General features: G+C 46.6%; 1 protein-coding gene across 5 annotated transcripts in view; it reads right to left on the bottom strand.

Moving 5' to 3' along the window:
* The window catches only part of RNF213 (ring finger protein 213), a 59,316-nt gene that overhangs the window by 16,433 nt on the left and 19,984 nt on the right, over positions 1 to 22,899 (bottom strand). For 4 of the 5 annotated variants that reach the window (XR_012589972.1, XM_074608041.1, XM_074608040.1 and 1 more), the window contains exons 20-45: positions 22,272 to 22,394; positions 21,681 to 21,861; positions 20,907 to 21,080; positions 20,492 to 20,644; positions 19,614 to 20,203; positions 19,157 to 19,322; positions 18,349 to 18,566; positions 17,645 to 17,785; positions 17,274 to 17,435; positions 15,676 to 16,816; positions 13,763 to 13,956; positions 13,217 to 13,369; positions 8,919 to 12,512; positions 7,915 to 8,051; positions 7,500 to 7,595; positions 6,913 to 7,031; positions 6,184 to 6,306; positions 5,380 to 5,465; positions 4,403 to 4,550; positions 3,915 to 4,050; positions 3,291 to 3,479; positions 2,683 to 2,822; positions 2,090 to 2,244; positions 1,553 to 1,765; positions 991 to 1,172; positions 96 to 216 (exon numbers count right to left, since the gene is read on the bottom strand). Coding sequence is in view for 4 of the 5 variants with exons in the window: in XM_074608041.1 (XP_074464142.1) it covers positions 96 to 216; positions 991 to 1,172; positions 1,553 to 1,765; positions 2,090 to 2,244; positions 2,683 to 2,822; positions 3,291 to 3,479; positions 3,915 to 4,050; positions 4,403 to 4,550; positions 5,380 to 5,465; positions 6,184 to 6,306; positions 6,913 to 7,031; positions 7,500 to 7,595; positions 7,915 to 8,051; positions 8,919 to 12,512; positions 13,217 to 13,369; positions 13,763 to 13,956; positions 15,676 to 16,816; positions 17,274 to 17,435; positions 17,645 to 17,785; positions 18,349 to 18,566; positions 19,157 to 19,322; positions 19,614 to 20,203; positions 20,492 to 20,644; positions 20,907 to 21,080; positions 21,681 to 21,861; positions 22,272 to 22,394 (8,835 nt within the window). In the remaining variant the exon portion in view is untranslated. The remainder of the gene's footprint in view (positions 1 to 95; positions 217 to 990; positions 1,173 to 1,552; positions 1,766 to 2,089; positions 2,245 to 2,682; positions 2,823 to 3,290; positions 3,480 to 3,914; positions 4,051 to 4,402; positions 4,551 to 5,379; positions 5,466 to 6,183; positions 6,307 to 6,912; positions 7,032 to 7,499; positions 7,596 to 7,914; positions 8,052 to 8,918; positions 12,513 to 13,216; positions 13,370 to 13,762; positions 13,957 to 15,675; positions 16,817 to 17,273; positions 17,436 to 17,644; positions 17,786 to 18,348; positions 18,567 to 19,156; positions 19,323 to 19,613; positions 20,204 to 20,491; positions 20,645 to 20,906; positions 21,081 to 21,680; positions 21,862 to 22,271; positions 22,395 to 22,899) is intronic. The other variant, XM_074608043.1, reaches the window with a different exon arrangement.

Below are 22,899 nucleotides of genomic sequence, written 5' to 3'. Positions count from 1 at the left end.
CAAAGCTAAATGACTCAGCTCTAATTCCAGAGACAAAAATTCACATGGTCAGCAGAAGCAGACAGGGAAGAGGTAAAAATCACATCTTTGCTTACCTTGGCAAGAAGCAAAGTATATTTTTTCACTAAATTCTCAAATTCTGGCATCAGGGTGTTGATGCCAAACAACACGTGTTCTACAAACAGAGACATGGAGAAAACCCGGTTCCAGCAGACTCTGTGGGAAGGAAAACGTGATTTCAAAAAGTACAATTCTGAGCTGAGAGCATGAATGGAAGTGCAGCACCAGGTTCAGTCTAACCATCTCACGGCTCATCACTACAGCATTTGTGCACTTCTCACACACCTTCTTGCTTTGCCCGTTGGTTATCAGCCCTGGCTTTTTGTCAAGGACAAAGCACACAACAGCACCAACACAGTGAGCTTATGGCAGAGGAGCCTGTCCTGTAGACAGCACTGCAGCAGAACTAGGACCACCGCAAAGACCTTCTCACACCTCTAAATTCTATATCAAGTAATTAAAAAAAAAAAAAATAAAAAAATCACAGTTAACTACCCTTCCTTCACTTCGGTTAAAGTAAACAAGGTCTGTGAGAAACTGGGGTAGCTCTCTGGGCTTGTCTTCCAAGACACAAGACTCCATCTTAGATGCAGTGAAGTTCCCCATCTCTCACAGTCTTTATGCACATGGGACGAAGAGGAGAGACATTGCTGGTTACGGGGAACCTAATGAGAGTTTTAAATAACCCCTGAACCCAGTTGGAATGCACTGGATGATGCTGCCAGATTTAGAGGGAGAATCTACATAAGATGAGGGAAAAACCACCGAACTGGTTCTTGATGTATGTAATTGAGTCTAGTAGGAACCTGGAAAGGTCTACAAAGCCTTCACCTGAGAAAAGCAGCAACAGAGCAGCTTTCAGCCTGTACTAATATTCTTATTAAGAGCAAGGCAAAAGATCAAGATTGTGAGCAGATCTGTGGGACATACTCCAGTTCTTTCAGCAGCTGATGACAATGACTCCCACTCCTCTGCAGATCCTTCTCTTTACAGAGAAACTCAATGGGCATACGAAGGTTCTTCACTTTCTGCAGCCAGGTCTCTGGATGGGCTGTCTCCACTTGATTCTCCAGCTCTTCAGCACATCCAATAGCAGCTAACACATCCAAAACCTAGATACACACACCGAGTGTAAGAATAACACAACAGTTGCATTTCAGAATTATTAACAAGCCTTGGGCTCTCAATCTGGTTTGCTATAGTACGTGGTCTACTGAATAATGTTCTACTTGATTATCTTAAGCTCTGGAATTCTCATGCTCATGGCTCAGATCATTAGCACGCCTTATTAACTGATGAGGAAGCAGGGCAAACTATTTTAAATCCAATGATAACATAGCAGATTGTTCCTAATACTGAGGATCCTGCCTGAGCTTGTGCTTCCCACTTCAACATCGCTGAAATCAACGGGAGGCCGAACACTAGCTAATTCAGTGAAGACAGAGCGCTCTGCTAGGGCTGAGGATCACAAAATGCCTGGTAGTGACTCTACCATCTCTGAGTGTGGTATTCCATATCCTTTCTTGTTAATAAGGTAGTGAGCTACACGGGGGTGTACAGCCAGGATCCTGGAAAAGTTCTGCAGGCGGCTCTTGAACTGGTTGTATCCAAGGTGGACCCAAGGCAAGTATGGCCCCGTCTCCTCTCCTCTGGGAGATGTTGCCTTCCATTCCTCTATGCAGGATAAGAACGCAACTCGCAGACACTGAAAGTTTAGAAAAAAAGAGTCAAAATTAAAAAAGAACTTTTATAATCGATTTTGTACTGGAAATCCTGGCAAAATTCTCTGGAAGAAGAGAATCAGTGCTTTACAAAGATAGCCTTAAATGCTGTGTCAATTGTTACGGGTGCTCCCACGGACACCAGCAGCCAGCCAGTGCCAAATGCATCTTCGTGGCTACCTTGCTATTAGTCTGTCTCAGAGGGGTTTTTGGCTGAGAAAGCAAGACTGATACGGAAGGGCATGTTCATGGGCATCGTACTCTTCTCTCCATCCAAAGGGTTTCCAGCTCTTGTTCCAGACACTGACCTGCAGCTCCTCTAGGGAAGACACACCAATGGTCAAGACGATAAAGTCTTTGATATAGCACTGGAAGAGCATCTGCCTTTCGTCCTCAGTAAGAGCAGAGATAAATTTTCCCAGTGCAGTTTTCTGGAAGATATCCACAAACTTCTCAGCTTGGTCTGGAAAATGAGAATGCGGAGAAAAGCTGAATATTAGGAGAGGCTGGGCTTGACATAGCTTCTATCCTAAAGAGCCTGACACCTAATTAATCACTGATGCATACAGCACTCCCCTCATTTAGAACAGTAACAAGGGATTTGAGGCCAGGCCTTCTCAGCCCAGGCCCCAGTGTTTTATTTATGGAATCTCACCTTGTCATTAACTCTTGGCATTTCCACAGCGTTTTGAATACAAGGACACAGAATATGTGAGAAAGACTAGTAGCGAGAAGCACAAAGACAAGCTAGTTGCACAAAGCTCCGCTGGCTCGTATGAGCACAGAGCGATTGAAGGTGACTCCTGGGTCACAGAAATGGAGAGGCACGGTAGTGACAAACCAGAGTTTACAGGGCAGGTGGATGGAGATGCTCTTTGTCGGTCTCGAGCCAGGCTCTCACCTTCAGTGTTTTGGATGTATTGAGCTTCCAACCACATCTCATCCAAGTATTCCTTTATCCTCCAGCTGAAGGGCATCTCATTCCCAGCATCAGCAGACACCATCATGTTGTTCTGCACCAGAATTATCTCTGGCTGAGAGCTAGGAGATTAAAAGGTCGTTAACGCACTGGGCTTTTGCCTGGGAAACATGTTCAGACAACAGAGGCAGGAAGCTGCAGAAAGCAAGAAATTAGCCCTAGAAGGGGACAAGGAAAAGGGAAAGAACTGAAGGACTCATTAATACAGCTCATCCTGCCAACTGCGTAGCATTAGGACTTACTCAGTAAGTGCTGCCTGGCAAAAGGGCTGTAATGGCAGGACGTGTGGGCTTCAAGGGCTGGGTAAGAAGTGTGAGCATGCCAAGAGCTAGAGAGCAAAGCCCAGGAGTACTGGGGATAAAGTAGAAAAAACAGACTTCTGAAGTCACCGAGAACTGCCCTGCTGCCTTCAGCACAGCACAGGGGAGCAACCAAAACAGCGTTAGTCTCCCATGTGGGTTCAAAGCCAGTGCTGGACTGGTCTCCGTGCTGGCAGCCAAGCCCTCCTGCTGCTCTCTCCAGTGGCTCACCTGTTCTTACCCACACCGTAAGGGACAGTCAGGAGTTTTGTATCACTGAAGATGAACATCCACAGGTTTGTCACCCACTCAGCTGCCGGCCTGACCAACAGCTCCAGATTGCCATTTCTGTCTATGACAGCAATCAGGAGAGCCAGGAATGGAGTGATCACGTTCTGGACTCGCTTCCACAAGGTGTGCCTTCGGGGGCAGAAAGAGACCGAGAAACCCAAAGGGAAGGTGAGCAATGGTATCAGCAAATCAGGAGGTGGTTGTCCTGAAAAACTGACGACATTTGTATGTGAGAAAGTCCTAATCCTGCTTTTAAGGGGAAAAACCGCTACCAACAAAACACCCTACACTTCTCACTTGCGGCTCGCCTGTAATCCCACTGTTCCACTCAAAGCACTCGTGCATTCATGCATTCCTGTCCCAGTACAGCCCATTCAGCCATAAGTCACCATCCCTCAAGAGCCAGGAGAGGACAAAACTGCCTTCGGAGAGTTTCCAGCACAAACTGGGGACTAACACTGCAGATATTCAGATTACACGAAACTGCTGTCTCTGCTGCACAGTTGCCATTTGCAGACTTTTCTTGGAAGCTCGTAGGTTACAAGATATTGCTGCTGTCCTCACCTGAAGGTGCCCGCTTCCTGGAGAGCACTGAGGTTGGAAGCCTCCCGAAGCACCCAGTTTTTTGGGTGAAGGGAATTTTCTTCTTGTTTCTTCAAAAGGTTGGAGAGACGAGCCTTTGTTATCTTCAGGAAAGAGGCTAGGAAAAAAACAGGGAACTTGTGTTTTCTCTTCTATTGGCATTAGATCCAAATATCACACCAAGGACAGCATTTTACAATTGTTTCAATGATCAGCCAGCTGGAAAAAAGAACAGCCACCAGGGCTAGCACAGCCAGAGAAAAACTGACGACCCGAACTCCAGGAAAAGCCCTACAGCCATTAAAGGAGCATCAGACTGGAACATGGACACACAGAGACACTTGGGTGGTTGCCCCGGAGATCCACCTTGTCTACACTACAGCAAGGACCACTCACCTTTGGGTCCCCAGTGTTTTGGTGGTCTCTGAGATGCTCAGCGACACAACCTCCTGCCGCTGGGGAGCACATACCTTTCAAGTCATCCTCTTTGGACAGAAGGCCAAGGAGAATCTTAATTCGCTTTGTGCTTCGACTAAGATCTTCATTTTGGTCCCGTAGCATCCCCACAGCGCTTTGTACACAGGTCCTCAGGAGCACAGTGGTCTCCAGGATTTCACCCTTCCCAGGAACAGCGAGAAAACAAGTTCATTACTCTTCAGTTTTACACCCTTGTCCCCAACACACCCCTCTTAAAACAATTATGGTGCTCTCTAGAAAGGGCCTGTGCCCCTAGCATCCTGTCTCCCAGTTTTCCTCTCATCTCAAGCTGCAAATCTAAGTTCTTCTTTTGCTATCAAGTACACGATGCAACTTCTGTGGCCCTTTCAAATTGGCATGCAACACAGCATTTGTATTAAGATAAGATTCATACGGGGGAAAATTCAGCAGTTCAGGAAAAAACTGGAAATGATAGATGTGACCAGGGAAAATATGCCTTCCCTGGGAGATGCTTAGGTGCTAGAGGGGCAAAAGCCACAGGCAGTCACCCTCATCCTGGGCATCCTCCAGCTGGTGCCGTGAAGGGAACATGAGACAGTTTTAGCATAGCTGCAGCGCAGCAAAGTCCACAGCCAACTCCATCACAGCCTAAAACACACACCGCAATCAGAAAGCACAAACAGCTGGAGTGGCAGGCGCACAATCACAGTTCTCAGCTTCAGGGTGCAGAAAGACAACAGAAGCTTTTAAAACTGATTTTTAAAAATTAAGAGTATGAAGAGACCAAGGAATTAGAGGGTCCTTAGAATGGTTTACTTCTTTAATGATGCTGACTTTGGGCTGCAGGGGAAGGAATTTGTGTCTGATCATTAATATTCATGACGCAAATAATATTCCTGATGAATTTCAAGTGAATGGAGATGGCAAAAGGTGTGCTGCACCTATGCATGAAAAAGAGCAGAAAGCCATAGTGAGAGCTGAGAAGCAAACACACATATTCTGAACTGACCTCATCGTGCTCTGCTTCTGGCACCGGTGTTTCAAACTCCGCCTCATTTTCCTCCTGTTCTTCTCCGTTCACAGGCAGAGCGACAACTAAGGTGTAGAATTTTTATTAGAAAGAAGCAGTACACTTCTGCATCAGTCAGCTAAGAGTTTATTTAGCAACTGCATCCCAGAGCAGCAGAACATCTGTCAGAGATCCATTATCACCTGCATGAGTAGCTGAGATCCACCTCTTTAAACACAGCTACAGCTGGTAGGGCTGTCGAGCTTCATGCAGCAAGAAGTGGAAGAAATGTGACACTCAGAGCTAATGCACTAAGCTCTAACAGAATCCTGTAAGGCAGTACGGTGAAAGGAAAAAGTGCAAAGAAAAAATAGATGGGAAAGAAAAAGTCTTTTCCAACCTTCCCACAGATTTAGGTGAACAGATCTACATTCACGTGAGTGAGATTCTCTGGAGTGACTCCTTGTCATGGTCTCTGCCATGCAGCATCTGCTGCCTCCTGTGCTGAGACAGAGTACTCTGGGTGCTGAGCAGTGCGAATACGCACTTTTGTCAGAAGAAAAAAGGGAAAACTACCAAATTAACTTAATTGATGACCCAAAGTTGCGGTAACAAACTAAATACAAATACAAGTTGGTAGCCACGTGGTGACCCCCACAAAAAAAACAGATGCTGAGCAGGGAAAATCATTAGCTACGTTGTACCAGGCAAACGTTCCACTAGCACCAAGTCTGGGACTGCATGTCCCCTTTTCCCCACCGGCATATCAACACCACTGGCTGGCACAGCCAGCCTCCGGCTCACCTTTGGTTTTACCTGAATCCTCACAGAACATCTGGCTGATAGTGAGGTTCTGCAGGGCACTCATATCAGAGATCATGTCCTTGGATCTGCGGAGGTCGTCTATATGCACTGACTGCCATAGTCCTAAAGGCAGAGGACAAAAAAAAATAAAAAAAAATCACTTCATGCCTGCGGCATGCTCTTCTAGAAGAGCTGCCCAAGAATTATCTCCCAGTACCTGTGGGCTAATAGTTCGCATTCAGAGTTCACTTCCTCTCGCTTCTTGATGTAGAGAGGGAAAGCAGCAATTCACTGACCACGCCAATGCACACCACCCTGACTGACAGGGCACGCACACTACCAGGGCTGTGAGGCTCCTAGAACCCCCCCACACGCAGCGGGAACCTCGCTGCTGAAAGCAGAACATGTCAGCACACACTCGGGAGCCTCCTGGAGGACAATATGCCGATGCAGTTAGCATCACATTTGTCTGCTGCTCTCCAGCTGACTAGAAAGAGGACTCAGCGGTCAGCGGGCAAGGCAAGGTGCTCTCACAGAGGACACCAGGGCTCCAAGGCAGTGACCCCAGGGGCAGTCCCTGTGGGTAGGGGAAGCAGCTCTGACAACCCACAGGACACACTGATTCCAGATTTTAGGCATTAAAAAGGAAGGCGAACAAGAGAAATGTTGCTCTGATATGTTTGCCTGAAGCCAGTTGAAGAGCGAGGAGTGACAGATGTCTAGACCCACCTCCGTGGAATCCCACATAGGATGATCCTCCTTCCACCCGGGAAAGCTTCATAATAAAGTAAACAAAGACAGAGACTTCTCCCAGGTCCACCTTGTTGATTTCATTAACCACGGTGTATCTACAACAAAGAGGAAACGCCTGTTGACAGATCAAGGACAGACAAACATTCACAGACAGGTGTCTTTCCTCTGTAAGAGAGGGCACATTTCCCCCCCCCACCCCGAACAGACACAAGCGACTCGCTCACCCCTTCCTCCCAGCCGGCGCTGCTGAGCCGCCACCTCTAGCTATGCCTCCAGGGACAGCCCTGATCCTCAGCTCTGCGTGACTTCTGCGGCCAACGGCAAGAACTCACGCTTCAGAGGGGATCACCGGGTAATTTGACCCATCCTAGTTTATTTCAACTTGGGTTATGAATTATTACTTGAAATACAATTAGCGCTTCTCCATTCATTCCACTAAGGAATAAACAAAGGATTACACATTCCTGATTCTGAAATCCCTAAAACAGCACTAATAAATCAGACGGCTGCGAGGAGTCACCGAGCAGAAGAGCTAGCTGGGAACCTCTTCACACTTGACTTACTTGGCTGAGGCAATGAGCTGGGCATTTTGAGAGCCATCCTCAAAGTCTGTCTGAATAATAAGGACTTTATTTCCCGACGTGGCATCAAGGAAATCTCTGAAGAGTGAAAGGGGATTTAAAAGAAGTCACAAAGTGTAAAAACAAAACATTAAGGACTGTAATAGTCATCGCTCCACATCAGCTTTGGCTGCTGCAGGCAGGAGGAGAGATTAAAACATCCAGCCTATAGAGATGGTATAAAACCCCACCTCGGTATAATGCGGCTAATACAGTTTGCACCGAGCCAGCCCACTGTTGAGCACAGCACGGCCCCTCGCCCCCCTTTTCCATATGTGTTAGTCCAAACGTTCTGCCCACCCATCTTCCCCCCAGATGACAGCCTATTCGCAGCAGGATAATGCGAAACCAGACTCACCGGATGTCCTTCAGGAACGAGTACTCTGTGTCAAACTGCTGCAGGAACAGGATTTGAGGCCTTTGCGCTTTACCCTGTACTTCTCTCTCCAGGCAAGCAGCATCAGCACTGGTGAGAAGCCTGGAGAAGGTGGTGACCTGGGAGTGCAAGACGTAGGTTTGCTCTTTGCTGAGGAATACAGCAGGAAGGCAGCAGAGACTCACTCGTCCGTGCTCCCAGATGCTGCTAGCTTGCTGCAGAGCCGGACTGCGCCCAAAAACCCATTTATTTGCCCCTGCCAGTAGGCAAAGGGTCAACATGGGCTGTTACACCGACCCAGGGCCACCACTGGGTAGCTCTTGGTGCTGCCAGAGAGGAGGCAGTGGGGCAGCTGAGAAGGGGCAGCCAAGGCTTTGGGAAACTTCTCGCCAAGCCTTGGAGCGCATCTTCCCTGCAGCACTCTCAGGGGGCAGCAAGTCCAGCCCCAAGAGAAAGCACGCTGTTTCCGTGTAAGCCAGGAGAGAGAGAAATTCTCCAGCCCAATCTATCTCAGCTGAAGCTCTTTAGCTTTGATACCAGGCAAAAGTAAACCCATTACAGGCCCACAAGATGTCTGGCTGTTTGTGGCTTAGCTGGGTTAAAATCTTTTGTATCTTTAAGACCAGAGGCAGAAACAAAGAGATGAGAGTTCAAAGGCTCCTGACAACTTCTTCTGTTTTGCTGGCTATGCTCATGGAGACAGAACTACTTTCAAAGTAAAGAGATGCATCAGCCGCCCAAACGGATTTAAAACCCCCGCTTGCCAGGGAGCATCCAGTACTGCCCCATGCATACTTGGAGGCGTGAGATTCTTCAGGATGCAGTAACACACCTGCCGAAACACCCACCTCTGCACATCTGGGCACTTCGTGGCAAGGCTGTTATCAAGTTTACTCGGGTGTAGCCACAATGCAGCCCCGGCAGTATAAACCAGAAACCTCGGTGCAGGTTGGGAGGGTTTGGAGAGGACGCTTCAAGGCACTCACCTCTGTAAAGACCGTCTGGTACCCAGAGCCAGCGCAGACGTGAGCTCGGAGGAAGTCTGCAAAAGACGTGTGTTGCTGATGTTTGAAGTATATATTGGCCAGAGACTCTGCCATAAACAAACGCTCTGAGTTGCAGAGGCGGATGACGGAGTCCGGGGTGGCACAGTTCAGCAGTGCCAGCTGGGCTTCTTTCTTCACGCGAGACAAGAGTTCACCAGGAGGACACACCGCTTTCAGCCTTTCCGTTGTCTGCAGGACCACGGAGGCGCAGGTATTGGAGTGGTAGCCCACAAACACATCAGAAGGGCTGTATTTCTGCTTGTTTATGAAGTGATCTTCCGTATTGGCTGCAGTGAAATCATGCACCCACTTCTTCAGCTCTTTCACAGTTTCTCTTTGCCCCTTGTCCAGGACAGTACTGATATCCAGGCAGTGCTTTTCCAGCCGGTTGATCAGTGGGATGGGAAAGTGCTTATATACCACATCTTTCTCCTCGATGACTATCAAACGGAACTTTGGGTGCACCCGGCACTTCACCCGATGGGTGCCCAGGCCCAAATCAACATACTTCTGGCCAGCAAGGTACACGTAGTATTGATTGAGGGCATCGTAGAGGCTTTCATAAAGGTTTTGCAAGTTGAGGAGCACAACCATTTGGCCAGTTTCCATGCAGACCTTCACACGGTTGATGTTCCTGCATATCTGGGTATACTCTTGATCCTTAGGGAAACTGGAGCCAAAGATAATTTCTGGCTGTTGCCGGGCAGTAAAAAAAGCTTGCTGGAGGATCTGCAGTGCTGCATAATTCTCAGTCAACACAAGCAGGTATCTGCAATCACCATCCTGACCACTGCTGTAAATGTTTTGTCGTACCAGCTCGATTCTACTGATATCACGAGCATGTATTGCTCCTTTTTCTGGTAACTGTGAGGTGAATATTTCCAAGGCATTGACATCATCTTTGCCACCGAAGTTACGAAGAACAACTTCAGCTATGTCTTGAGGTGTCGGCTCACTTTTGGAACTCTTAGCTAAGGCAAAAAACATCTTTATGAGGCTGTAGTAGTCACGTAGACCAAAGAACTCCCTGTCTTGGGCCTTACAAATATTTTCATATGCATCTGCAAAGTGATAAAAATACTGTTCAACCTTCTGCAAAGCCCCTCGTGCCGAGGAACAAATCCCCCTCGCACTTTCTATGAGCTCTTCTTTGCTGGGGTCACCCCGGGAGACAAAGATGCCTCGATTCATTTTAGCAGGGTCCAAAGCCCAGTTGGAAATCCCAATGAAGCCAACCTTTTTGTGAGGAAGGGGGACATCATCTATGCAGCCATCTTCCAAAAGTGGATGCAAAGTCTTCAAGGGCATTTTGGGAGAGTCTTCTGCCAGCCCAATCTCATCCAAAACCACGACCGAGACGTACTCCTCTAAGTTCTTCCCTTCCTGGAATCGAGCGCAGTGCTTGAAAGTGCCTATGATTCCTTCTGGAGTGGAGAGAGGGCTGCACTGAAAAGACACTAGATGGATCTGCTTCAGGTCCTTGAATAAATCTGAATGAGCTGCTTGGCCCTGCATAGCATCGGCCACAATGGTTTTCGCAAGGGATTTGGAGCTCCCAGGCTTCCCAACAAGAAAAAGAGGGATTTTCAACTCAATGCAGATAACCATCATAAAGACATTTTCTTTCAAGGCCAAGTTTCTTGCTATGGTATCTCGGAGGTGCACACCATTCAGAAATACATCCTGCATCACGGAGATTTCTTCCAAAATCTTTTTCTGGGTGTCATAAGGTTTTGGAAGGACCTGGCTGATAGCACTCCTATACGCCTCCTTCTTTTCCAAGGACGCATGATAGCAAACCCCAACTGCCAGCACCAAGGACCAGATAACGTTGTTTCTCTCAACAGTGCTCTTTAGAGGTCTCTTCTCAGCAAGATACTTCTCCAGTTCTCTCAGCAGTAGTTTACTGCGCTTGTGAAACCACTTGAAAACTTCCATGCAGCGTTCCACATCCCGCAGGCTGACAAAGCTGCATTCGTCGTCCCTCTGCCTCATGTACTGCTGGGAAGCAAAAAGCACTTCTGTAATTACCTCTGCTTCAAACTGCGTCATTGGGACGTGTTCAGTAACTCTCTGTACAATCTGCTGTATATACATTTTTTCAGTTAAGTTGTTCAGCTGCCCAAAATCCCACACTAGTGGGATCATGCTGGGTGGGAGCGCATGGACCCGATACACAAGCTGTCTCAGCGGAATAGATCCAAGCTTATCCTTCGTCTCATCTGCTTTGACGCGGTAGCCCAATCCAGCTAACTCCAGGCGTTGGATCATCTTTGGTGTGTGCTTACGATAAGGGTTGCAGGCTGCTATGATCTGCAAGCCAGAGTGAGAGACCAAAGGCTTCCCCTGCACTGTGTGGTCACACAGAACTTCCTTGATGCTGCTTACAGCCTCTGTTGTGTTGGCTTCGTCGAAAAAGAGGACTGTGTCCAACCCGTGCTTCTCCTTATTGGTTTTAGCAAGGGCTTCTGCTTCTTTGATCCTGGCATAAATCATCTCTGCAGTAGTACCTCCATGAACTTTTACAAGCTTCATGTTCTCTACCTCTACAAAGCTTCTGCGTAACTTGCACAAAAAATTTATGAGTCTTGTTTTCCCACAGCCTGTTTCTCCCATGATGACAACTGGGATGTTGCATCTGAATCGCATCTCAATAGCCAAGATTTTTAGCACATTGTCTGTTGTGAGTTCATATGTCTCATCAGGGTCTACTACCCAAGGGATTCCCAAAACCATGCAAAGCTTCTCTAGCTTCTCATGACGAGGCAACTGATCAAACGGAACATTGAAGGGAACTCTTTGGAGCAACAAGCCATTGTACAACTGTGAAGTCATGACATTTCTCTTGATAATGTTGTCATTCAAAGGATTAACGGCATCAACACCGTCACTGCAATTAGGCATAAAGTGGAAACCAATGAATGTCATGGACACACGATCTTCATTGAAAAACAAATATGGATGAGGCTCAGACTCCCACTTTTTCCGAATGCGGAAAGGGAGAAGATCTTCTTCTGCAACGTTCTCCAGATTGGAGGACTGCCTTCCTGAACTCTCATCAGAAATGTTTAGGGAGGGTGTTGCAAAATCTCTTGCCATTAAAATCATGAAGGCAACGACAAAGTTTTTAAAACCTTGCAAAGTGTCCCGGACAAAGTCAGGATTGCAAAAGATAGAAGCTTCACAGTCTCTCAACTGAACGTTGAGAAACCACGTGAAGTTTCGGAGCTCTGACCAGGAGGGATCTGTGATCCCGCAGTGCAGGAGGAACTGCTGCAGGCATTCTGCCGGGCTCCCTTCCACAGAGTGCGCTTCATAACAGAACGTGTCCAGATTGCACCCCTGGTCGTATCTTTTCAGATACTGGAAAGGTCTCTGGAAAGCCTCACTGCAAAATTCCTCCTCATCCATTCCTGGATCTGAAACATCCCCAGACTGGGTCCCAAGTGTCTCCATTTCCAGTACTTCCTTGGGAGACTTGCATGTTACTTTAGGGAACGCATCAAGGAAATTATACTTCTGGCTCACTGACATCTGGAGTAGAGGAAAAGAAAGTATGTCATTACAAAGCTGTGGCTCTAATCTTCTTCAGTTTGTTTAATCTGTTCTTAATAGTATTTTTGTCTGAAATCACAGACCTAACTGAATAACAGCAGCAAGTCTATACAACCATGACACTTTTTCCCCTGTGAATCGCTTCTTCCACTTAAAGTGGATCACAACAATTAATCCTATTTCCTTCTAGAGTCTCCCTCCTGTAACATTAGTCTGTTGTTACCTCCAGCCCCTTCTCAGTGCTGCCTCAAAGAAAAAGAAAACTAAACCCAAGAAACTGTTATTTATCCCTGTCACTCCTACACTCTGTTCTTATAGCTGCATATAAATATTCTAGTACTTTCAAACATGCAAAGTAACATGAGGAAGATTAGATTTTGCATTTTTATGCCTCCTATAAGTGTTATAATGAGGCCAGTGAGGCTTGGACTAATAGGACTTCAGAAATGACCAACCCAAGAAAACCACACCAGGTATGATTTACTGTATGGTTTTAACATCACTTTGTACAACACCAGGGACACCACTTTGTAACGCAGAGGCACAGTACAACCCCAGACAGACAGGGAATTCCTATGCTACGTTTACAGTTCTAGTCTCTACAACTCATGTGCAGCTACATACAAACGTATGTGCAAAATGACCGAGAAATTCAAGGAAATCAAGTATTGCTGTGTACGTACATGTCTTGCTGCTTTGTATGGCACTGGTGATACCTCAAGGATTTCGATGATATACAAATGGCACTTCTGCCGTAGCCACATATTTCCATTATTATCTGTCAGATACTGCAAAACCAACAGCTTGAATAGAAACTCTGGAATTCCACTTTGTACCTGTCACAAGAAAAGACAAATGCATTTCCTCTCTATTTACTCACCATAACTTCACAGGATCATAGAACAGTTAAGGGTGGAAAGCATCTTTTGAGACGTCTTGTCCAACCCCCTGCTCAAAGCAGGCTCAGCTACAGCAGGTTGCCCAAGACCACATCCAGTCAGGTTTTTAATATCCCCAAGGCTGGAGACTCTACGGCTTCCCTGGGCAGCTTGTTCCAGAGTTCAACCACCTTCAAGGTAGAGTTCTTTATGTTACTTACATACACAGTAATTAGAAAACACATCTCAGTGAAATGGCTTACTAAGAACCAAAAGCTTTAAAGAAACAACTTCTGCAAGGATCCACACAGAACTTCTAGGACAAGGCAGCTGTGGGAGGGATGTACTCACTGAAGAGGTGATATCAAAATGGAATATCATGGGCTTTGTCTGGTGTTTTCTCTTAAGAAAAGGCAGAAGAGATTTCAGTACTTTGTCTTCATCCACTTCTGGTTCAATTAGTCTGATGGTTTTCAGAAGTTTTGTATAGTCAGGCTGCTCTTCTTGCAGTCTCTCGTGTAGCCTCTTCACATACAGAGATTTCCCTGTTATCACAAAAAAACATCACAAGAATTAAAGCTGCCAATATCAAATAAATAATATTAAGGTCATAATAGAAGAAGGAAGTCAAATGCTTAAGTACCGAAATCTCTGAACCTTCCTAAAAGGCATTCCAGAAGAAAGCCTAAATCTGGTTAGAGCAGCTGCAGCCTGGAATCAAAGCCATTGGTGGCTGCTGAGGGCTGTTGTTATCCACACGGCTTGCTTTGCTTACACCGCCTGAGAAAGGCTTTACTCTTTATTAGGACTTGAATCTATTCCATTACGTGGTTGTTTCTGAAGTCAAAACACAGGGGAAGGGAGGTGAAGGGCTGTGTGGCTGTTGTCAGAGATGTAAGCACCCTCAAGTTTCCCGTCTTATCCTGTAGAAACTAGTTTTGCCAGTGTCCAGGCAATGCCAATGCCTTGGTGGTTGCAGTTGGCTGTAGTCTGCATCTGCTGCTCCCCAGATTAACACGGGGAATGGAGAGACTGTTCCGTGTCCACTGGCTACACCCCATCACACCCTTCACGCTGTCTGTAGTGCCAGAGCTGGCTGGGGCAGGTTCACTCCACGAATACTTCCCAGTTGTGGCTGTCTGGCTAAAGCTGTCTCTTCCAACATTTTGGAAGCTCCAAACTCACCCTCAGCAGTACGAAAGGTTTGTAACACAACAAAAAAGGGGGGTTTATACAGCTTCCCAGACTGAAGCGAAGGCAGCAGCCATTCACAAGTAACACCCAAGAGCTGCCCTGGATTTCTGAGGTTTGACAAAGGATGCAATTTGTTACCAAAACTGTTTTAGATTTTCTCACTAATCCCTGGAAAATAACATAGCACACTTTCACTTCTGAGACCAACCTTTTCCAATGGGGTGGTACTCTATCGAAGCCCAAGAATGGCTGCTGTAAGGAAGAAGCAAGCTCTGATGTTGCTCCTGTGTGAATGCACTAGAAGTACTTCAAAGAAGTTAAAGACGACTCAGAGTTTACAGAAGAAACACGCACAGCTGGACAGCCAAAGCACTTGCTGGACTACCAGTCTAACAGGGGACAACAGCTAAGGAACGGGGTAAGAACGCAGCTGACACACAGCAACTCTTTCCCAGTATTTTTTCAGTGATTTGCAGCTCAGGAGCTCCAACGTCAGAGACGGCATCTTTGTGCTTAATAGCACGTGATGGATGTTTCTCCCATGACTACAACTAATTACTTTTTAAGCCTGTGTAAAGCTTTGGGTTCCACAGTTTAACTAAGCACTGTTTGAAGAACCACCTTCTTCTGTTTGCTCTTCAGCCTGCCAAATAGTTTTACTTAATGCCCTCTAGCTTTTTGCACTAAGAGACGGCCAACAATCGTTTCCTATGCAAGAAAACCAGGGGGGCTTTACAACCCCTGTCCCATCTCACATATGTTTTCCTACAGGGATATTTTAACCCCAGGAGATCAGATCTATCTGATCCAGAAGTCACTATCTAGTTTATATTAATGATGTAAGTGGGTAGAAAGAGGCAGGTGTCAGATTAGCAAGATGAATCATCTGTAGAGATGCTTTTCTCAGGACAAGATGAGCTGTCCTTACAGCTTTCACCTCGCTCCACTGACTCCAGTCCGAATCGTTCTTTTTGACTAGATACGTATGACTTGGGCAGAAAACCTGGCAAGGTGAACCCCACTCCAGTTTTTAACACTCAGCAGACCCCGCTTTGCATGTGACATCTTACCCACGCCAGCTCTTTTGGAGGACACAATCCCAACACACATATTGTCCTTGAACACAGAAGCAGCTGAGCTTGAAGGCTGAGCGACTCTGTAGTGGTGCTGAAGGTATCGCTGGATTTCAGCTAACGGCCTCTGGGGTATCATGTGCACTTTGTACTGGCTGAAGACAGAGGGGATGTAGCTGTGCTCCCTCTCGCAGTTGCAGAGAATGATGAGGCGATAGGCACTGTTGTAGTGCTGCAGGCGCTGGAACAGCTCCTCTGCTCTGCAGCTGACATCGTAACTCAGCTCATCTGCGTACAGCATGGTGTAGATCTTCTCTCCTCCACTGCAGGGAATGAGGCACCTCCTGAGGAAGAGCCCCACTTGCTCAGCAGTGGTCTGAGGGGTGCACAGGAGAACTTCGTCAAAAGTGGGAAGGGGCTGGTTGGGGCTGTTCATGTAAATAGCCAGAGCAGATGTGAGCACCTCAGAGCGAGGGCATGTGATGAGGTTGGGCTGACCAACACACAGAAGATCCTGTGGAAAGTCTCGGGTGACATGATCTCTCTCCCAGCTGGCCAGATTCTTCAGCAACCCACCAAGCGTATCGATATCCAGGCAGTTTGGAAGGAAGGAGCCCATGTTGCTCATGTAGTACTCCCAGATGCACTTCAGCCGTGCAGTCAGATCCTTCTCCCCATCCAGCATCACTTGGAAGTCAGAAATAGCCTTTCTTGAGCCAGGAGGCACCTCACTCCTGGAGGCTCTAAGGACATCCTGCTTGGTGCAGTTGTGTTTTAAGAATGAAAGCATCATCAGGGCTTCCTGGCTGGGCGTTCCCTGCCCCAGTTCTGTGCACAAATAGACCAGCTGCTCAGCAGTGTAGTAGTTCAGGTAGAAATGCTGGAATCGTTTTTCATACATGAAGCTTTTCCACCTCTCCAGGAAACCCTCCATTGTCTTGCAGAGGCCTGGGAGCACAGCTGCCATATCTCCGTGCCCTTCTAGCACTGGGATCAGTTCCAAAGAGAAGTCTATAAGAACGCACGAGTCTCTTTTGGGTGAACAATACACACGAGCAAGCCAGGAGCGGAAGAGTATGTTTCCAGCTGAATAAAGGTCTATAAAGGCCTGCGCAAGTCTTTGGACATTGGAAAAGATCTGTGTGAGGACAGATGAGAGATTAAAAAAAATAAAAAAGTTGATTTACCTAGACAAGTCCTAGTCGTGAAACCACAGGAAAAACTTTCGATGAAAAGAAAGGCTTTGGTCCCAAGCCAGGTGTGTCAGGCCGCATATAGTAACAAAAGACTCTGTGGCTTTTTAACAGCAGTATTCCCAGGAAGCCAGTAAGGAATCCCCAGCTTGCTACGAAAGCACAGCAACCCTCCCGGCCCAAAGAAACCCCAGTGCAGCCAGAGGATGAGGGTACCAGTCCACTCCCTGGTCTCCAGCTCAGTTCCACCTTAACAGGGAGGCAAAGAAGTAGGAACATCTATCTGCCTGCTACATTCATCCCCAGCAACTCAGCTGTAAACCACAGTCTTAAAAGCTGATATTCAAGGCAAAATCCAACCCCAGCCCCAACACTAGTAAACCACTGGGTTTGAAATCTGACCTCAGAGAACTTCTCCACCTCCAAGCCTTGCTCCCCCTTTGCTGACATGAGCATCAGTTTGTTCTGCAGTTCACGGAGCTCTGCCAGAGAGTATTTCCATGATGCCTCGTTATCCCCAGAACTCCCCGGGAGGGTGAAGTGCAGGACACTGTCCAAAGAAACCTGCCAGAGAATAAGTCATTATCACTGATGTGCACTGAGATTCTACTCCTGAGGTAGTGCTATATGCCCAGCAAGGGGAGCACTTAGGAGGCAGCAGCCCCAAAAAGGAACTGTGTAGAGTGGGAGAAAAGCTACGGCACATTTCTGACAGTCACTGACACGCCAGCAGTGCTGTCTGCAGGAGGGGAGGCAAAACCAAGCAGCCTCACCTTCTGGCCCTCAGCTGGTGCTCTGACAACATATATTCCTCTGCTGTTGATGGCAGCTGCCAGCGACAGTGATGACAGCTCCACAGACCCGTGACTCTCTTTCACTGTTTTCAACCACTCCAAGTGTTGAGCTGAAGCACGCTGTAGGAAGAGAAGACATGGCACTGCCCTAATTGCTCTGACTTGGCACTTCTTTCCAGGATTACATCTGTGTTCAGGACCAACGGCTTGGGCTGGCATAAGAGTTTCAGGGACAGGGAAGGAAGAAAGGAATGAGTACTAGCCACAGCCTGATATTTCTGCACAGCTGTTCTTTACCGACACCATGGGAGGCTGAACAAACAGAACCCACAGTGCTTCAACGCCTCTTGCTATAGAAACATGTCCTGCTGCAACGAATAAGACAGAGTTCCCAGCCATCTGCCTTCCCTCTTTTGCGTCATCATTCAAACTTCTGCAAGAGCCGTGTCACACTTAAAAGCCTCAGCAGCTCTCTGGAGAAATCCGTGCTATATCAGTTACACGTGCTGCAGTGAATTTTTGTGCCACGGAAACATAAGATATTTTTCTTCCAATAACAAAAGCTGCTGTGATGTCCCATCCTCACACAGATGCAATTTGCTCTGTGCAGTCAATCTTCCAGCCACTCTTGGAAGTCACAAACGCAAAAGGATACGGAGAGGACCTGCTCCAGCAGAACTCACCAGTTTCTTGGGAAGATTCTCATCACTGTCCAGGGCTCGCCACAGCTTCGTCAAGCAGCACATGAAGTCCTCAAACCCTGAGTCTTGCCTAAGCTCATAGAGCAGGGAAGAGTAGCCATGCACAGTGTCATGGAAACATGCCACACGGTCCACATCCATGTCATTCTCCCCAGCAGAGATGGAGGCCAAGTCTACAAATACCTTCAGCTCGTTTATATCTTAAATGAGATAAACACATGAATGAACAACAAATGAGGCAGCTTCAATGCAATTCCTTTGCAATTCCAACATCACCACCTTTTACAGAAAATGCAGAAAGAATGCCTTTGAAGAGCATCTCCTGTGAACTTTCCTCCACCCACCCTGCCAGCACCTTTGCTAGGAGATTCATCCTCAGCCCTGGCTTTTCTCCACATTGCCATGAACAGCAGATTCACAGCCAGGACGGAAGCAGTACAAAGAGTTTGTGCCTCTGTGCATGTAAGACAACTGAGCTGGCAGACACACAACTAATCCTGTTAAATGGATGGCCTTTGTTCTCTTAAATAACCGGTCTGAACTGAATTGTAGCAGCTATTACAACCCTCCAGATTAGCTACTGTGTGCTGCACAAGACCGCAGTGGCATGTGCATGCTACTTCATAGCACGTTCCACACCGAAACCCGTAAGAGATGCTTGTAACCATCAATATCAGACACCGTGAAGGCATAAAGCAGATGGGTCACAGATATGGCATTGCTTCTGCCCCCACACAACTGGTATCCCTTCTGGCACCATCTGCCTAATTCCTGGGTGAGCAGCACACACCTTTCAGTGCTTCTCTGACCCAGCAGACAAACTCCTTCTGCTGGGCCAGCTCCCTCAGACACCCACGACGGTTCACAGTCATCCCCTGCAGCAGTCTCTTGGCAAGCATAAGCTCAGGGCTGATGGAGTCCAGCTTTTGTGTCTTGTATGATTCAAGCTTTTCTGTCTACGAAGCAAGTGGTGAAAACAAACATTCAGTCTGGAAATAGGAAACTCAACCAGCAGGGAAAGGAAAGCCCTCTGCAGAGCCACACCCCAAACGGAGGAATAGCATCTTTTCTCTTTTAAGAAAGACTACACAAAAGCACTTTGAACGCTGAATTTTTATCTCAAATAAGCATTTTGGGACAGGGAACGGCTCTTGACAGACTAGGACAGACTTAAGGGAAGGTTTGGATTTACACAAGCTTCCTAGCCAACACCCTGACAGTACAGAGCAGAAGAAGTGGATGCTTACTATGTCCAACAAGTTTTCCAGAACGCTGAAGTCACCAGAGAGGTTTAAAATCTCTTTGACATTGGCAATGATCTTCGCAGCATCAAAAGTTAAATGCATTTCATGGTATTGCTGGATCTGCTGAAATCGCTGATCCACCCAGCCTCTGTCTTCTCCAGGTGCAAGCTCACATATGGTATTTAGTTCTGTTTTGATATCTTCCGGATGATTTGTGAATTCCTGAAAAATTGTATCAACTTCAGCGAGTGTGAGACTTCCAGATCTGAGATCATCATACAACCTTTCATAGCTCACAAAACAAGGGGAGATTAGATTGCTGAAAACATTATGAAGGTCCAATGCAGGAAAAGTGCTGTCCTCCTCCTCTTCTGAACTTTCACACTCCTCTCCTGCCATCTGCGCAGCTTCTTCCCAGAACTGCTGGAAGATCAGGCTGTCCTTAAGAGAGTGCATTTTCTGGGCAAATTCTTTCAGCTTTGGGCTTAAGCTGTAGTAGGTCTGTAGGGGTCTCCTTCCCACATTCACAGCTGTATTTAGTCTTTTTAAGCAAAGATCTTCCATGTGTTGAAATTCCACTTCACCTACATCGACTTTAAAAGAGAGAGAGGTCAGAGGCAGATCAGATGTCCAGCCTGTCTCCAGTTTACTGCATCTAATCCCCCAAGCTGCAAAATGCTATTGAGCATGTGCACCCTTCCAAATATCATTTGATGCATAAGCACTCATTTGATCCCTCAAATGCTCTAGGTTTACTTCCTCCACCCCTCCTCATACTTGCTGTGGTTTAGAATAAAACGTGTTTACAAAGCCTAGTCGTTTTCAAAGAATATTGTATTTTCTGGAGTTGCCACTTTCAAATTGTTCCCCCAAAACACTACCTTTCACAGATGCCTGCACCTTCCTACACATGCTCAGAAAGGTTCCTATTGCTTTTTTCTCTTTTCTGAGAAATGTTACTTCTTCTTGCCTCCTCTGCAGCAATTCTTTCAGTTCTCTCTGGAGTAGTTCTTTGTCTTCACTGAACTGTTGCTCTGAAAGAAAACTCATCTGTAGTCACCAGGCAGATACTTCCCACCCCCTGCACCCATAACTCAGGGTTGTGTTTGCAGAGTCACAAAGACCACAGTGAAATGCAGACAAGCAAACTGGAGTTGGGAGCTCTACATAAAGGACAAAGACACGGGCAGCACCGCTAACTGCTGAAGCGCCCAATTCGCATTACTAATCACTGAAGCAGGTTAACACAATCCAACGCTACAAGCCAACAGCGCCACCTTTGAATAGTGCTCTTACTTATCTCCCAGATACAGATGAACTGTTTCTCATGCTGGAAAATCTCTTCCAGATGTTTCACAAGGATACACCCGTTACAGATGTCAGCAGTGACACTCGTAAGCACAGAGTCTGCCATGGCCATTACATTCTTTGCTTCATCTGTAAGTTTTTCTAGGAGATCTGTCTTTGTTCCTGTTCCAGAAACAAAGCATGTAAAACTTAGATCAGCCCTGCTTCACAAAAACTGGGCAGAATCAATAACTATTCAACATCATGATACAGAGTCCTTCCATTTCCCATTCAAATCCCTACCCAAAAGTCTGGGAACTCATCACACCACTCTCCAACCCCTCATATTTTTCTGAACAGAAACAGCCAGGATCACAGGAAAGCGATTCAGAAGCCTTCCCATGGAGAGCCCATACCCAAAGCCTGTGGAGGAAACATGAGCCATTTTGATCCATTCACATGACCAACACTCTTGCATTTTCGTGTAGCAACAACTTATTAGAACTTCTCAGGGAAATAAGTTATGTTCTACAAATCCACTTGCTCTACAGGTCCAGCAGTCCAGTACAAATCCTGAACTGGCTGCAGTGGATTAGCACAAGAGGAACACTAGCTCACTCTTCCTTAGCTTTTCTGCTCCAAAAGCAGGCTGAATACCTTGGCCTTTGAGATAGGGAATAAAACAAGCGCAGGACAATTTTTATACAAGTTTGCTGCTCTGCAAAGTGGGAGCGGCAAGGCAGAGAACAGCTTCTCATAGACTCTTATAACTAACAGACATACCACTAAAGCCGAAGATATGTTTGATGTCAGGCCACGTAAGCAAGTGGTGCAAAATCTCATCAAAATCATCCTCCCGCTGCCCACTCTTTATGGGCCATGACTTCACAACAATAGCTGATACAAGCTGGCTGAATCGGCCCATGTTGTAGGGAGATATCTTCTCAAGGAGATTGCTCTGAGTCTGCACAAGGCATACAAGACGGAGAGGAGGAATGGGTCAGTGTTTTGGGTTATACTGCGTCCATCTGGCTCGGGATCAGGCATTGCTGTCAAGAAGTCACACCTTGGAGGTATGGCTGGGGCATATTCCAAAAAAGCTGTACAACGTGACTGACACCAGAAGCCATGATGGCAAAACCATTACAAGTATTTTCATGGACCCTTTATAAGTGGATCCTCATTTCCCAATTTCTTGTCGGTATTTTTTTTTGTTGATTTAACAAACTTGAACAATCCACAGCAACTCAAGCCACGACAGCAACGTGCAACTCTCCTTCCACCACAATGCACGACCCTATACTATGCAACAGGATTTCTATGCAACAGGAAATTTGACATTTCCTTTTCCTACCTTGAGGGAAAATACAATACCTGGCAAGCCGCAGTTACAGCCTCTGTGGCACAATTGCAGAAACACCACTCAATGGAAGAGTCGACTTGTTTAAATTCCCAGTGCTGAGAGCAGTAGGCTAAGATTTGGTTAACTGGAGGCTCCTACAGGGCGAAAGGCAGATTTCTTATCAAGTTAAGAGTTTCCAAAGTGTTTATTCTGAAAGCATGAAGGAACGAGTGCTGCTATTAAGACAATAAAAGGAACTAAGTCAAAAAATTTAAGTTTCCTAGTGGAGCTAAGCATCAGCCCATTTATCAGGGCCTGGAAGAGAGATGAAACACAGACAGACACGTGGAAAATCCTTCCATCTAAAATGTGTGATTACTTAACATGCATCTCTCCAAGCCAAGCTTCCACCAGGAAATATTTTTTTCCTGATTATACCATGAAAATAAACGGCTTAAAGAATTTTGCAACTGATAAAGAAAGGTGATGAGGAGATATACAAGTTCAATTTAGAAGGGACCTACACATTTGGGTATGCATTTGGGAGCCTAGACAACACAATTTCTGCACAATGGAAAAAGAGACAAGCGTCAGCTTTACTTCTGTAAGTCCTTGTGTGCTTACTTTACACCCACTGTTTCTTAAAACTATAGGGGCAGA

Source organism: Larus michahellis, chromosome 14 (assembly GCF_964199755.1).
Source record: "Larus michahellis chromosome 14, bLarMic1.1, whole genome shotgun sequence".
Lineage (NCBI taxonomy): Eukaryota > Metazoa > Chordata > Aves > Charadriiformes > Laridae > Larus > Larus michahellis.
The sequence above is the reverse complement of the archived record's forward strand: the minus strand, read 5'-3'. Positions and strand labels throughout refer to the sequence as shown.